The 17,533-nt window shown below is 42.2% G+C and overlaps 1 protein-coding gene across 33 annotated transcripts in view; it reads left to right on the forward strand.

Annotated features, from left to right (window-relative positions):
- TENM3 (teneurin transmembrane protein 3) overlaps positions 1-17,533 on the forward strand; it is a 2,195,833-nt gene that overhangs the window by 2,010,828 nt on the left and 167,472 nt on the right. For all 33 annotated transcript variants that reach the window (XM_073341694.1, XM_073341703.1, XM_073341702.1 and 30 more), the window contains one exon: positions 4,181-4,419. In XM_073341694.1, coding sequence (XP_073197795.1) covers positions 4,181-4,419 — 239 coding nt within the window. The remainder of the gene's footprint in view (positions 1-4,180; positions 4,420-17,533) is intronic.

A 17,533-nucleotide genomic window follows, 5' to 3' on the forward strand; every position in this document is an offset into this window, starting at 1 on the left:
ATTGACAGAAAAGAATTTTTTTACCATGTTTGTCGTTCAGCACAAAAAAATGGCCATACTGGGTCAGACCGATGGTCCATCTAGCCCAGTATCTTGTCTTCTGACAGTGGCCAGAGCCAGATGCCCCAGGGGGAATGAACAGAACAAGGCAATCCTCAAATGATCCATCTCCTGTCGTCCACTCCCAGCTTCTGGCAAACAGACGCTAGGGATACTCACAGCATGGTGTTGCATTCCTGACCATCCTGGTGAATAGCCATTGATGGACCTATCCTCCATGAACTTATCCAGTTCTTTTTTGAACCCTGTTATAGTTTTGGCCTTCACAAAATTGCCTGTCAATGAGTTGCACAGGTTAACTGTGTATTGTGTGGGGAAATATTTCCTTTAGTTTGTTTTAAACCTGCTGCTTATTAATTTCATTGGGTGACCCCTAGTTTTTATATTACATGAAGGAGAAAATAATGTTTCCTTGGTCACTTTCTAAATACCAGTGAAGATTTTATAGACCTCTATTGTATCCCTTCTTCGTCATCTCTTTTCCAAGCTGAAAAGTCCCAGTCTTTTTACTCTCTTCTCATACGGAAGCTGTTCCATACCCCTAATCATTTTTGTTGCCTTTCTCTATACCTTTCCCAATGCTAATACATCTTTATTAAGATGGAGTGACCAGATCTGCACACAATATTCAAGATGTGTGTATACCTAGATTTATAATGAGGCATTATGATTTTAAGTTACCTAACCCTTTCTTAATGATTCCTAACATTCTGTTAGCTTTTTCACTGCCATTGCACATTGAGTGGATGTTTTCAGAGAACTATCCACTGTTACTTCCTGAGTGGTCATGTTGTATGTTTCGCTGGGATTATGTTTTCCAATGTGTATTTGCATTTGTCAACATTGAATTTCACCTGCCATTTTGTTGCCAGTAACTCAGTTTTGTGAGATCTCTTTGTAACTCTTTACAGTCTGCTTTGGACTTAACTATCTTGAGTAATTTTGTATCATCTGAAAATTTTGCCACCACACTGTTTACCCTTTTTTCCAGATCATTTATGAATATGTTGAACAGCAGTGGTCCCAGTACAGACTCCTGGGTGACACCACTATTTACCTCTCTCTATTCTGAAAATTGATCATTTATTCCTACCATTTGTTTCCTATCTTTTAACCAGTTACGGATCAATTACTGCTTAGTTTGCTTAACTTTGGTCCAGGACTTTGTCAAAGACTTTCTGGAAGTCCAAGTACACGATATCACCCTTGTCCACATTTGTTGACCCCCTTCAAAGAATTGTAATAGATTGGTGGGGCATGATGTCCTTTTACAAAAACCTTGTTGATTCTTCGCCAACAAATTGTGTTTATCTATGTATCTGATAATTCTGTTCTTTACTATAGTTTTAACCAGTTTGCTTGGTACTGAAATTAGGCTTACCAGCCTGTCATTGCAAGGGTCGACTCTAGAGCCTTTTTTAAAAATTGGCGTCACATTTGCTATCCTCCAGTCATCTGGTACAGAAGCTGATTTAAATGATGGGTTACATACCACAGTTAGTAGTTCTGCAATTTCATATTTGAATTCCTTCAGAACTCTTGGGTGAATACCATCTAGTCCTAGTGACCTATTATTGTTTAATTTATCAATTTGTTCCAAAACCTCTTGTAATGACACCTCAATCTGAGACAGTTCATTAGACTTGTCACCTAAAAATAATGGCTCAGGTGTGAAGAATGATGCAAAGAATTCATTTAGTTTCTCCACAATGGCTGTATCTTCCTTGAGTGCTCCTTTAGCACCTTGATCGACCAATGGCCCCACTAAATGTTTAGCAGGCTTCCTGGTTCTGATGTCCTAAAAAAACATTTGCTGTTAGTTTTTGAGTCTTCAAATTCTCTTGTGGCCTGCCTAATTATACTTTTACACTTGACTTGCCAGAATTTATGCTCCTTTCTATTTTCCTCAGTAGGATTTAACTGTCAATTTTTTAAAGGATGCCTTTTTGCCTCTAACCACTTCTTTTACTTTGTTGTTTAATCATGGTGGCACTTTTTTGGTCCTCTTACTATGTTTTTTTTTAATTTGGAATATACAGTTAATTTGAGGCTCTATTATGGTGTTTTTGAAAAGTTTCCATACAGCTTGCAGGCATTTCACTTTTGGGACTATACCTTTAAATTTCTGTTTAACTAGCTTCCTCCTTTTTGTGTAATTCCCCTTTCTGAAGTTAAATGCTCTGAGGTGGGCTTCTTTGGTGTTCCCAGATCTGCCGTCATTACCAGTAGCCTTAATATTGTTTACAAGTGAAGTTCCTTATGCTGTGTATTACCAGGAATCTTCTCCGGGGAAATATTTCAAAGAAGGGCAGCTGATGCCAAGGTTCTAATGGCCTACTGGTTTCCCATAGCACAAATCCTTCTCAAAGCACAAATTTTCCTGATTTATGAAGTGTTATCAAGTGTCATCATTTCTCCCAGAGAGTAAAAGAGCAGATTCATTCCTGATATAACTCCAATATATCTTACTAAATAATAATTATATTATAACATAATTTTTATAAATAATTTTATGGTTTGGCCACTCTCTGTTTCCTCCTCTGGTATGCACACACCTGTGCAACAACAAAATTCTACACAGTGCTCCTTCTTAACTCAGTTGGTGAGAATTTACAAGCTTCTTGAAGTCTCTTTTGAACATGTTGCCTCAGAGCTCATGTAGCGTGGTATTCTCCCCAGAAATTTCAGTTGAAAAAGGTAGTCAGTGTTAGCATGGTGATTGACTCATTGAGAGAGTCCCAAACATTGCTTTATTTTTTCCCTCTAATTCAGCCTACAACCTTTTTTGGGAAAAAAACAAAAAAAAACAAAAAAACAATTTTTTACTTACCCAATCCCCAAAATGAAACCAGCTCCTGTGTCCGTGATCACACCTTAGTTAAGATACATCAAAAACAAAACTACCTACATTTGCCAAAAGTTGCCATGCAGTTATATTTCAGTTCCTGCTGTTTTCCCTGTATCATAGTTTCAGGGTAATTGCACCATTATCCCCCTTCTCCCTAGTCTGCTCTTGGAGTGCCCAGTCAGGTCTTAGGTCTCCAGCCATTACCGATCTCTAGGCAGAGACCCTTATCCCACTCCAATCTCACTAGGGTTTTTGGAAGGGCACAGCTCCCTGCCTTACACTATGGGAAAGACCAGTGCCTGTGCATTGCTTTTTCTCCCAGGACTATGAACAGTATATTGCCAGAAATTCCAAGTTACTACACAGCTCTTTCTAAGCAAGCACATTTGTTCTTAAGGTAAAAGCATTATAGAGAAAACATCATAAATGTACCAGGAGTCACTCATCAGTCGTATGGGGACCTCTAAGGCCAAAAGCATTCCCACCCTTTTGAAAGTATTGGGAGCCCCATTGGACAGATGGTACTGTTCATTTCCTGGATCAGAAAGGCAGCGATGGGTCTGTTCAAGCTCATCCTTTTATACCAAAAGCCCTTTCTTTGTCTCCTACTCTCTGGAAAACCCAGCTTGAATCAATATACCAGGTGGTGCTTCTCTGGAGTTACTGACAATCCTCAAGGTAATCACCTCCACTGTTTTTAGTTCCTGGAGGAACTCTGGTAATTCTCACCCATGGAGCAGATGGAGCAGAACAACAGTCATACATGAAACCATACATTATTTTAACACAGGAGTATCCAAAGATACTACATGGGGTTGCAGTACCTTTCACACCTTATATTTAGACTAAGAAACAATTGTGATAGAGGTGTGGTATCTGGAAAATATTGACTTTTTAATCCTGATCACGGTAGTATGTGACATAGTTTTATAACATAGGATTCAGACAAAAGAATGCCTGTCCACACTTGTCAGCGAATTTGGCAAGAACTCTGCTAGCTACCCTGCCTACATTCTTATAGTTAGTATGGTTCTGGTCCCACTGTGGACAGAGTGTGTATCACAAATATTTTCACTTGTACTTTTAAAAAAATGCTGTTTTTTCTATGTAAGTGTAGTTCAATGTATTGGTTTCACGAATCTATGGAGGTTGAAAAAAATGTAAGATATTAAGAAAAAAAGGCAAACAGCTTTAAGGAGAACCTAAAATGTCACTTCCTGTTCCATTTGTTTATTTATTATTGTGTTTTAACATAGTCTTTTTCTTCCACAGGCATTTCTTATTCAAAACAGGAACAGGGACAACACCACTGTTCAGTACTGCAACACCAGGTTACACAATGGCATCTGGCTCTGTTTATTCCCCTCCTACTCGGCCACTACCTAGAAATACACTATCAAGAAGTGCTTTTAAATTCAAGAAGTCTTCAAAGTACTGTAGCTGGAAATGTACTGCACTCTGTGCTGTAGGAGTCTCAGTGCTACTGGCAATACTGCTATCCTACTTTATAGGTAAGTTCTAGTTTATATGATTATCGTCACCATAAAGCTGGATGTGTGTTTTGTTGGTTATGCATGGACTATGCCCAACTGTACAATATAAAACTTTATTTTTATCAGTGGTTTCTGGTAACAGCTTAAACCTTCAGAGCAATTTAATTGAAACTCTCATTCTTTAGATAGGATCTAAAAAAAAATTAAGTACTTTGCAAGTATTTTTCAGCAGAATAGTAGTTGAAATACCTTTTAAAAAAAGATGATAAATCAGAAATGTCACATTTTTAAGATATATAAAATATAAGCTGTAAAAGCCTGTAATTCACACATAATTTCCAACATGTGCATTGTATATTCTGTTTTCCTCATTGTTTTCCATAAAGCATAACTTACCTTATTTAGCATTTAAAATTTTTATTGTTGTTAGTTATTATGATATCATGTATTTGTATTTATATAGTGATCCAAGGATTACTAAACACTTTAAGCAGAAACAGGTATTTATTATCTGTCTAAACAGATGATATAAGGACAAAAAAAATGGGAAAAATAATGTTTTTTCCTTTGTCTGTCCTATTTTTAAATGATTTTATATTTTGCCTCATTGTCTGTTAAATCATTTAAGTTATTTCTTCCTCTTCTTTCTTTCTACTTCCCTATTCAGGGTGGGTGAGTTTTATAGCCTTTTTCGAAGACTCATGCTCATCTCGTGTAAATTGGTCTCTCTAATGTCCTCTGATATCCGGTCCATGTAGCAAGTCTTTGGCCTCTCCCTTCGTCATTTTCCATCCACGATCATTGCAAGGACCATCCTACCAATATAACTCTCAGGTCTCCACTGAACATGTCCATACCATTGTAGCCTAGCCTCCCTCAACTTGTCTTCAACTGAGGCAATCTGCATTAGGTACCTCACATCCTTGTTTCATTTCCTGTCACAGTTTTGAACCATTTGATCATCTCAGCATCTTCATTTTTGTAGTGGAGAGCAGACTGATTTCTTTTCTTGTGGTGGGCCAAGTCTCTGTTCCATACATTAGGATGGGTTGAATTACAGTTCTATACACTTTACCTTTTAACTTTTATTGGCATCTTTTTATCACAGACAATTGGGGTCAGCTCATGCCACTTGCACCACGCAATTTAATATGATGCCAGGCATCACTCAGAAAGGCACTATTGTCAGCAACTATTGATCCTAAGTATTTACATTATTTCACTCTTCTAAGCTCTCTGCCTGTAATATCCTTTGTGGTGAGTCATCCTCCCTCAAGTTATCAAAGCCTCAGTCTTACTGATGCTCACTGTAAGTCCTGCCTGCCCAAAACTTTGTTGCCCACTTTTCAAAGTTAGTTTGCAAAGTCTCAAAATCTTCAGCACATATTTCTAAGGGTACATCTACACCACAAAAATGCCCTGCACAGAAGCAGCTCAGAGCCTGGGTCAACTGACTTGGGCTCGCAGGGCTTACACTGTGGGGCTACAAATAGCAGGGTAGATGTTCCCACTGAGCTGGAGAACAGGCTCTGAGACCCTTCTGCTGTGCTGAGTTTCAGAGCGTGGGCTGCAGCCCACTGTTGTTTTAAGCCCCATAGTGCAATTTCAGCAAGCCAGAGTCAGTTGACCCAGGCTCTGAGACGTGCTGACGCACTTTTTTTTTTTCAGTGTAGACATACCCTAAGGCTTCAGCGAATCACACATTCCAAGGTTGCTCCCTTCATATATTCTCACTTATCACACCAATAACAACTGCAAACAAAACAGAGCTCCAGGCTGAGCTCTGATAAAGGCCAATGTTTCCTGGAAATTCTTTGCTGTGAGCCCCATTTGATTTTGACTACGGTAATCACTCCATCATCCATATCCTGGATAAGACAGCCATATCCCTCTGGCACACCTCTCCTTCACAAACTGCACCAAGGTAATCTCTTGGTACACAATTGTATGACTTCTCCAAATCCACAAAGACCATACCCAGTTGCCTTCTCTTTTCTCTGAACTTTTCCATGAGGACTCAAAGAACAAATATGACATCAATTGTACTCCATCCCAGCATAAATCAATGCTGACCCTTCCAAATTTCCACTGTTCCACGCAGATGTTTTTCAATAATCTTCTCCCATGCTTTCATAGGATCTGATGTCATCTTAATTGGGCAATAATTACCACACAGTGCAGTATCTCCTTTATGTTTAAAAATGTGGACCACAAAGGTTTTGTGCCAATCATGTGACATTTTCTCTTTATCATTAAACAGACTTGTAAGATACTTGACACCTTCGTTTCCCAATAACTTAAATATCCTCCGATACTTCATCCAACCTAGGTGCTTTCTCCTTTTTCATTTTCCTAAGTGCCTCTACAATCTCTTCCTCTTTTATACACTCTGTTATGATCCTGTTCATTTAAGTTATTTAATTTCACAAATATTGAACATTAAGCATTATATAAATTTAGATATACCTAATTATGGGAGAGTGCTTCTTCTACTGATGTCGTTAAGAAAACTCATTGACTTCTATGAGAGTTGGATCAGGACCTTAATGTATTTTCTGCTACTTCTGTATCTATGATCAGTTTATGAATATTGGTACCTCTGAGCCCATGAATGGCTTTATGAGCTTTTTCAAGATCTATGATAAAAACTAACTTATCAAGTTAATACAAAAATTGTCTTTTTATCTGCAATATGAAGATCGGTAGAACTGAAATTAGTGTCTTGTTTGGTTAATAAGAAGTTTAAACCCCTGTGGTTCTGGAACAATAAATGTACAAGTCTAACTTTTGAAAGCCATATTTGTGGCTCTCTGATCCATATAGCCAGACAAGGGAGGAAAATATCAAGGGGGAAGTTATTCTTTTTTATCAATGTAAATTAATAATAAAACCTAGTGTGGCTTATGATCTATAAATCTTCATTGCCTTTGTTGAAACAGGCTTGTTAAATTTCAGTCCAAGCCACAGCTTAAGCTGAATAAAGTCTTTGAAGTAGCATTTACTTGGACTGAAGCCACTGTGAACAATGCAAGAAATTGGGCTGCTGAGTAATAGGAGAAATTCCTTTCCCCTGTGGCAGAGTACAACTCCCAAAGCAGCATTTCCAGTCTCCCTGTCAGCCTGGAGACCTGCATATGAATCCAGCTCAAGTCTCATGCATGGCAGACCAATCTGTTTCCTAGCTGAATTTTGTTTTTTCTTCATTGATCATACACACTGGTCTGTTTATATAAATAAGTGATTCAGAGGTAGGCTTCTGACATAAAATTTTTAAAATAATAATCACATTTATAAAACTTCAAGATTAAAAGTGCTCAGTCACAGACTTTGGGTCGGCATTTCTAGCTATTACAATCAAAAATATCTTTTATATATCAATGTCTGTTTGGGATTTGGGGAAGAGTTGGTACAATAATTTGAAGGTAATGGATGTAATTGCAATGTTCACATCTGCTAAAATTTTGAAGTGGCAGTTTTAGATTTTAGGCAGTATTAAATGTGAGACATCTCTGTGAGAAGAAGAGGCTGTAGAAGAGCGGTAAACGAAAGTAAAATACTAAGGGCTTGAAACAACAAAGAGCTAAAACACTTATGAGTTGGAATGTCACAAAAAGATAACTTTACTGGACTATTAGTGCCAAAGGCACATTCAGAAATATAGGCATGTCTAATTTGTCTATGTTCATGCATCCCCCAAAAAGGAATGTAACTTTCCAAGAAGAGAAAGTTTTCAGCCTTACACATTATTCACATACTATTGCTGAAAACAGGTGAAGCTGTTCTAAATTTCATGGGCATGAGCTAGTTTATATGCTTGCTGAAATAAACAATGCACAGGAGCCTCCTTCTATACATAGTCAATAGGGAGCTCTTTACCTACTGGTGATATTGTACACATTTCAGCTAACTCAGCAAACTGAATGTAAAATGCAGCACCCAGGGACACTTGCTAGAGGATTTTGGCTCCATAAAGCTATGAATGGATTACACTTATTCATATATGTGGCTTTCCTATCTCTGCAGATATAATATCAAAAATACCCCGTTTTTAATAAGCCATCCATGTATAATTCCATGTAAGTAATATAAGATGGAAATATTCTTCATTTTATTGAATTGTTTCATAACACCAAGTGTTAGAGAAAAGACTCAATGGAAAATTGCTGATAAAAAGTTAGATAGGAGTGTGGCATTGAGTGACATGTTTCTCAGCAAATCTAGGGGAGCACATCATGCTCTGACTTGTCCACTGAGGTGGCATGTGACATCTGTATGGCCAGTTTGTGACATGGTTTTTAAACTTCACAGAGAGTCATTGCCACAAGATATGAAATGCTGCTGCCAGTACTGCAAAATATGGCAGTACATATTGATATGGTCTGTAGTACTGCAGATGCAAGTAGTCTAATTTGTGATTGTGGCAGTCACAAATGGACATGAGCAAGGGAGGAAGTAATAGATCCCATCTCTAGCAATAGTGATGTAGCCTCTCAATCAGCTCCTTCCCAGAAAAGGAGAGAGATAAACAGGCCACGTCCAAGCTTATTTTTAGTCACTGAAGATATGGGGTGAAGCAAGTTGCTTTGGATTCCACTGCCCAGTACAAACACGATGCAGAAGAGACAGTTTGCTAGACCTCATCTCTACACCCACTTAACTGCGGAGTCATTTAGGCTAGCTAGTGATGGGGTGCTATAGTAAAAGCCTCAGCTGTCTTGTTGTGACCATGAGGAAGGTCATAAAAAATGATCAGGAGTCATAATTGTATTACAGTCTCAAGCAAAGAAAATATTGCACCCTGACTATATAAGGTCAAGTATCCTTTGATAATCTCTTAAACACACAAATAAATTATATATATTTGTTGTGTAACCCTTCTGCCAGGCCAAGTTAATAGCAGCTAGGGCCGGGTTCAATACATAGGGCTTCCCTCTCAACAACGCAATGCAAAGCTGGCTCGAGCCCCACCCAGTGACCTGGGAAAAATCTTACACACACCCCTGGATGCCTCAAAGAGGCAATACTTCCCCTCTTGCAAGCACAGAGTCTCGGTGTAGCAGAAAATCTTTAACAACAGGAGGTAAACGACATCAGCATTAAATTGGGAAAACACCACAACTAGGGTTCATAAACCAAACCATGAGCAAAGACCCATCCCAGCAAATTGGGGCATGTCCTTTCCCTTTAGTTCCTGAGTCCAGCAACCCAAAATCACCCAAACTCCCAAAAGTCCAACAACCCCAAAGTCTCTGTCCCTGGTCAGTGCCACCCCAGAGTTCCAAAGTTTATCTGCGGAGTCTTACCTCCCAGCCTGGGTGAAAATGGCAGTGTTAAGGGGCACCTTATGTGACCCAAGGCTGACTGCCCCACCTCTCCGTGGAGTTCTGCTGCAGCCTGCACCACAAGCCGCTCCGCCAGCCACCTCGTGAGCTGCTCCAGCTGCCCCGCAAACTGCTCCGCTCCGCCAGCCACTCAGCAGTATATCTTTAGGGCCCCCCACTACTTAACACAGCACTCAGCAATTTCAGCTCTTAGTAATTTTAGCTCTTTAGTGATTTCAGCTTGTAGTGGGGGAGCCTCAGTGCTGGTGCACCATGTCCCAACTTGAATTCAGCTGAGCAGCCTGTAACTAGACTCGTAATAGAATCAAAATTAGCTCTGATATTCCACAGTGGAGAGAGGAGGCAATGCAACTGGTGTTTCAGGGCCCCACACCACCAGGTACAAATGTCTATCTCCAGCTTCTCTCATTTTACTGGGTTTTGGAACCCATGTCCCTTGTCTAGCGAGTGCTACTTAGCTGATGGCGAGTCTCTCCATCATAAAACAGTTCCACTGTCCTTGATTCACATAATCAGGGTAACAACACTTTATTCTTCCTGCCCCAATAATAGAGAAACTGAGGATCCCACAGCAGCCAAAGTGACTATTTGGGCTGCTGTGGGCTCATGCTAAGCGGGGTGTGTGTGCCTATGCAAACAAGATCAGCCCCTGAAGTTCTTTTCCACAACTTGCCACAATTCGCCACTAGATGTCAGGGTAGAGCTCATCCTGAGTCTGCTTACAGTTGTTAGCACTGATACATTTTTTAGTCTTACTTTTATAGTAGATGGTGGATGTCATGAACGTTTTTGACTTTGGATACAGGGTTGACACCCTGAAAAGGTAGAGAAAAACTGGGATAGACAAAGGAGATGTGGTGTAGAAAATGCAACAGGGGAACATGGAGCAACAAAGAGAGGAGGGAAGGAGGCCACATACAAGGGATTGGAAGATTGGATTGGAGCCAAAATATATTTCCAGATTAGGGGAGTGGATCCAATGAACAACTCCTTTGAAGTAAGATAGTGTGTGTGTGGGGGGGGCGGATATTAAAGAATATAAATACAAATTGCTTTGGTTTTGAGTAGAGAATGAACTTTAATTTCTTTTAGGAACTAGTGTAGTTAACTACTACACTACATTAACTATCATCAGTGATTGAATCTGTAGCCAAGATAGAACTCAGAGGAAAACCTACTTCAATCCCTCAACATTTTTTTAGATTCTTCAGTGATGGTACCTACGTGTATTCCACTTTAGATGGGCATGTGCTTGAGGCTGAAAGATTTTTGCTAGCCGCATCTGTTTGTCCACACTTCTCCTCCTCATGCTCTGAACGGAGGGCATAAGGGGCAGTGCAGACCAACTGCCTCTCCAGTTCCTTTCTACCACTTGTAGTCTGAGACGGAACCTCTTCAGTGTCCGCAGCATTAGCTCGCATTCTTCACACTTGTAATTATGTATAATGGTTTTTAGATAAATACATTTTAGACAGTTTTATAGCTAATGTAGTTTTTAGTGGTTCAAAACTCCAGGGGTCTTCTCCTTAGCCAGCCTCTCCCCCATCCCTAAGAGGGCACCTACTATGTCCAAGGATCCTGGGATTCAATTGTTCTGTCTTTGGGCCTTTCTGGTTAGTGATGACCACTAGAAATGCCTCTGCTGTCGTCTCTGGAAAACCCACATCCCCTCAAAGTGCAACATTTGTTGATCCATTCCAAGCAGAATCTGCCCAGCCTGTGAGTCTAGGCTATGGCTGGCAATAGACTGATCTATTAGAGTTCTTTGAGGGAGGTCAACAAACATGTGGGCAAGGGTGATCCAGTGGACTTTCAGAAAGCCTTTAACAAGGTCCCTGACCAAAGACTCTTAAGACTCTTAAGTCTTGGTCCCTGACCAAAGACTCTTAAGCAAAATAGGCAGTCATGGATTAGTAACTGGTTAAAAGATATGAAACAAAGAGGACGAATAAATTGTCAGTTTTCAGAATGGAGAGAAGTAAATGGTTATGTCTCCCAAGAGTCTGTACTGGGACCAATGCTATTCAACATATTCATAAATGATCTCGAAAAAGGGGTAAACAGAGAGGTGGAAAAATTTGCAGATGATACAAAATTATTCAAGATAGTTAAGTCCAAAGCAGACTGTGAAGAGTTACAAAGGGATATCACAAAATTGGGTGACTGGGCAACAAAATGGCAGATGAAGTTCAGTGTTGGTAAATGCAAAGTAATGCATTTGGAAAACATAATCTCAATTATAAATACAAAATGATGAGATCTAAATTAGCTATTGCCACTCAGGAAAGAGATATTGAAGTCATTGTGGATAGTTCTCTGCAAACATCCGCTCAACGTACAGCATCAGTCAAAAAAGCCAACAGAATGTTAGGAGCCATTAGGAGAGGCATAGATAACAAGACAGAAAATATCATTATACCACTATGTAAACCTATGTACTCCCACCATCTTGAATACTGCATGCAGTTATGGTCATCCCATCTCAAAAAAGATGCATTAGAATTGGAAAAGGTAGGGAGAAGGGCATCAAAAATTATTATGGGAACAACTTCAGTCTGAGGAGAGATTAATAAGACTGGGACTATTCAACTTGGAAAAGAGATGTCTGGGGGGGGGGTGGGAATATGATAGAGGTCAAAAAATCATGAGTGGCGTGGACAAAGTGAATAGGGAAGTGTTATTTATCCCTTCACATAACAAAAGAACCAGAGGTCACCCAATGAAATTAATAGACAAATTAATAGGCATAACAGGTTTAAAACAAACAGAAGGAAGTATTTCTTCACACAATGCACAGTCAACCTGTGGAACTCATTGCTGGGGGTTGTCACACAGGCCAAAACTATAAATTAAAAAAAGAATTAGATAAGTTCATAGAAGATAGGTTCATCAATGGCTGTGTAGTGAGGTGGTGTGGCTCCCTGCCACCCCAGAGAGGGACGAGCCCATCCGGGTGCCGGAGTGGGTGGAGCTAGGGAGCTCTGAGTCCGCCCCTCAGAGGGTGAGGCGGTGACCTGGAAGTATAAAAGCTCGTCCTCAGCACTCACTGGGAAGCCACCCGCGGCCCCAGGTGCATGCAAGGACTAGCCCGACCTATCCTGCGCCTGCTACCCGGAGGAGTTGCCGGACCTGTCCTGCACCCGCTACCCGGAGGAGTCGCCAGGCCTGCCGCTTGCCTGCTACCCTGAGGAACCCAGGGTGCTGGACGCCCCAGAGGACACAGCCTGGACCCAGGTACCCCAAGAGGGGGAATCAGGAAGTAGCCCGGGGCAGCCGACCGTAGTCTGGCTGAGGCACTGCCAGAGCCTATGACAGTGTGTTGCGGCCAGGAGCCCCACTGACACAGCAGCAGGTCTTCTGCCACTGCTAGGGCCCCTGGCTGGGATGCAGTGGAGTGGGAGGGCCTGTGTCCCCCCTGCCACCCAACTCGTGGATGGCAGTCTTCCCCCGCTTCCAGGTCCTTTAGAGGCCTGAGCTACTGACTTGGTTGCACTGCCCTGATCCAGGGCCTGGGCCTGCTAGCATTAGTGTGTTTGCTCAGCCCCTGCCAGAGGGCCTGAGACCTGACTTATTGTTGTCCCGCCCTGACCTAGGGCCCAGGCTTATGATGTTTGTTTCAGTTGCCGCAAGGGCTGCCGAGGGAGATTCCTGTGGCCGGATTAATTTCCCCGAACATTATCTGTGTGTCGTGAGCTGGTGTGGCTCCCCGCCACCCTGGAGAAGGTCGAGCCCTGGTTAGCAACTTTACATTTGGTGGAGAATGTGGGCACGATCCCTTGGCCCCTGTGAGAAGGGGTCTGAGGAGGAGAGCCACCCCAAGAGAGCCATGGAGATGGATCAGCTAATTAAGCTCCAGGAGTGACAGCAGGCTGCCACCCAGCTCCAGCAGCAGCAGTGGCTCATTCAACAGCTAGGAGCAGCAGCAGTCCCTCCTCCATACATCAGACAGATTGAGAAGCACCCCTCTGAGTACACTGCTTTTTGGCTCCAAGGTTGATAGGCGAAGAGCAAAGCACCCCTCCAAATGGGGACATAAAGAGAGTAGGAAACTCTTACAAAAAGTGAGAAACCCCCCTCTAGATCCTCATCCGAAAAGAGGACCTCTTCTCCTACACCCATCAAGTTACACTCCATGCCCCGGTACAGGAGTGTCAGGAGCTTACAAGGAGTATGGTATGCTGTTCTCCTGGCTCTGAAGGGAAAGAGCGTCCTGAAATCAATGATAACCACAGGAGTGGGACTGTCCTTAGTACTGACAAGAGAAAAATGACAGCGAAGGCCTCCAATTTCATTGGTACCGACAACCGGAAAAGGGGTTGTTGGTACCGAAGACCGGGACAATACCAACAGTGCTGGCACCACAAAAGAAACAAGTCCTATCCACTCCTTTGCTTCAGGAGATAAATACTCTCCACCTCAGGCTGTTGCCAAGTATGTGGACCTAGGAATTCCTAGGAACTGATCCTTACCAGGGACGTCCACACATCAGTGGTTTAGGGCATGCATATGTATTGTCATCTACCAGCAGGGGTATAATAAGGCCCCCAGTACTGATGGGTGCCATGGATTTGAAGTCTCCTCCTCCAACTTGGGCATCCGTTGGAGAGTGTCGCCCCTCCCATCAAGGGAAGGAGTCAGACCACACAGAGGATCCAGTGTCATGGGCACTGTCCCTCTCACCTACAAAGGACTATGCATCTCAGGACCTATGGACCTTTCTCCATGGGAACCGCCCAATTTCAGTTTCACCCCTCACACTGGCCCTACTGAGCTTTAGGGGCTCCATACATGCAACATCCCAAATCCTATCCTCCCACTTGGAATCTAGAGTATCCTCCTCTCTCTGAGATGATCCTACACCTCCACAAGATCTAATAGACGAAGAGGAGGAACCAGATCAGGTGGAATCACCAGCTCCACCAGGGTTGTCATCTTCATCCCCTTACAAGGCAATTGCACTAGCCTTGCCATCACTGCCTGACTACTACAGGTGATGTCAAGATCTACTGATCTATACCCCAAATCCCACTGGAGGAAGTGTAGGACACCCCCCTGATAAACTATTGGACATTTTCCTGACCATTGGTCCCAGTAAGGTGGCACTTCAAATTAGCGAAGCCCTCTTAGACTACGGCAGTCTGGCACACTCCAAAAAGTACAAAGCAGATGTACTTTATGCCATCTAAGGGAGCAGTATTTTTATTTACACACCCTAATTCGCTAGTCATCCCAATTATCACTGAAAAAATCAGACAATAGCACCATAGAGCTACACCTTCTGAAAAGGAAGTTAAATGCTTTGACCTCTGAGAAAGAGTCTTTTACTTTGGCAGGCTTATACTTCCATAGTGAACTATGAAGCCTTAATGTTATAATATGATTTTTATTACGTTTACAGAATTCACTAACAAATGCTTCCAAGAGGGCCAGCTGCAGTTCCAAGCTCTCACTGAAGAGGATAAAGGGCTAGCCAGATTGGCCCTCCAGTCCTCAGTCAATGCAGCAGATACAGTCTCCTGCTCAATGGTGTCTGGCATCATGGCTCTAGTCCTCCAGGTTTCCCAAAAAAGTCCAATCCACGGTGGAGGATCTGCCCTTTGAAGGAAACAATTTGTTGAGTGAAAAGACATATGAGTCACTGCATTCCCTAAGGACTCAAGGGCTACCCTCCACTTGGTGAGCATCTATACTCTAGCACCTTAGATAAAATACCAGAAATCTGAGTCCTACGAACAACAACTAGCCCCTCAACCCACCTATCAAATGGCTTACAAGCTGCCTGGAAGCAGCAGAGAGTGCAGTGTAGCAAACATAATCCTGATCCTCCTTTCAACCCTGGCCATCCACCAGGAAACACTTTTGACAGGACATTGAGAGCTGCAAATCAGTCCCTCTGCCACATCTATTTGTTCGGGACTCTGGAACTCAGTTTGGGGGATGCTTAACTTGCGTTTCTGAGACCTGTCTCCTGATAATGACATAAATGGGTCCTGGAAATAATCACCACTAATTACACCATAGAGTTCCTCTCCCTTCCTTCCCCAAACCTCCCCTTTGTGTCTCCCTTTAGTGGCTCCTCTCACAAGAGGTTGCTCAGGCAAGAAGTAAACTCCCTGTTCTACCTGGGAGCTGTAGAACCGGTAGCTCCTCAGCACAGGGGAAAGGATTTTATTTGAAATACTTCCTTGTCTCCCAGAAGAAAGGATATGCATTTTGGATCTCAGATGGTTGGATGTCTACATCTTCAGCTTGAAGTTCAGGATGATCACCTCGGCCTCCATAACTTCCTCACTGGACAAGGGCAGTTGGTTCATAACTCTTGACTTAAAGAACACTTATTTTCATATAGACATCCAGCCTGTGCACAGGAGATTCACTCTGGGTCAGGATCTCTACCAATACAAAGTGTTCCCTTAGGCTCTCAACAATCTCAAGAGCATTCACAAAGATGCTATTGGTAGTGGCAGCCCATCTCTGCCACCATAACTTGTGAGTTTTTCTTTATCTAGATGACTGCTTATGCACAAGGAAATCTCATCAAGAAGTATGGGTGACAACCTTATCTGTACTCAATTTCCTACATTCCTTGGGACTTTGAGTAAACATAGACAAGTCCATTTAGTTCCCATACAGACTGTAGACTTCATGGAGGTGACCCTGGACTCTATCAATGTCAAAGCGTACCTACCGCAGAACACATTTCCAGCTATGGAGGATCTCATCATTCAACTTTGTCTGAGCCTCCAGATGACAGTTCAGACCTGTCTTATAGCCTCACATACTTCTACTTACGTGGCATCCTTCGTGAAACTCCATCTTTGTCTTTAGGCTTGGTTACAGACAATTTATGTGCCAAACAAGCACAGGATAAACTAGTCTTGCTCTTCCACAGAGTTCAGGCTTCTCTCTCCTGGTGGGAGAACAAAGAGATCGTTTGTATGGAGGTTCCCTTTGTTCCTTCCCCACCCATCTAAAGATGCCTCTGGTTCCCCACCGTAGTTCAGTGTGGATGAACGTAGAGCACAAGTTACATGGAACCTCCAGGAATCCCAGTTATACATAAACCTTTTGGATCTATAGGCAGGACTTGAGGCATGCAAAGAATTCCAGTTGTTCATTCAGACCTTGCATGTCCAAGACAAGATCACCAGCAGCATATTACATCTGCAAACAAGGAGGAGAAAGATCCATCCCTTTTTGGATAGGTGCAATCAATCTGTGGAACTGGTATATCCACCACCCAATCACCCTGTCATCAGAACACCACCTATGAGTACAATGTTAGTTTATAATCTCCGCAGGCATATCTTTAGGGGACCATGAATGGTGGTAAAGAACATATTTTATCAATGGGGGTCCCCATTTTCAGATCTCTTTGTGTCTCAAGAAGAAATGCCCAGCCTACTGCTCCAAGGTTGCGCAAGTCACGGCTCCAGAGGGATGCATTTCTAGTTCAGTGGCCAGGGCTACACCATCCCACCAATCCCTCTCTTAGCTTGAATTTTGAGGAAGATTAAGCAAGAAGCATCAGTGATCTTAATTGGTCTTAAATGGCCCAGATAATTCTAGTTCCCCAACATACTCCAGATTTCAGCACATCCATGCATCTGAGTCCAACTTTTCCTGGAGTTGTTGACTCAGGACATAGGCAAGAACAAACACCCCAATCCAGCATCCCTACATCTAACAGTCTGATAGCTGGATAGATGGTGAATCTGGAAAACTCACACTTGAAGATGGTAGAGTCTATCCTTAGCAATCTAGGAAGGTTTCCACCAGGAAGTGCTACA

Source organism: Lepidochelys kempii, chromosome 4 (assembly GCF_965140265.1).
Source record: "Lepidochelys kempii isolate rLepKem1 chromosome 4, rLepKem1.hap2, whole genome shotgun sequence".
NCBI classification, from domain to species: Eukaryota; Metazoa; Chordata; order Testudines; family Cheloniidae; genus Lepidochelys; species Lepidochelys kempii.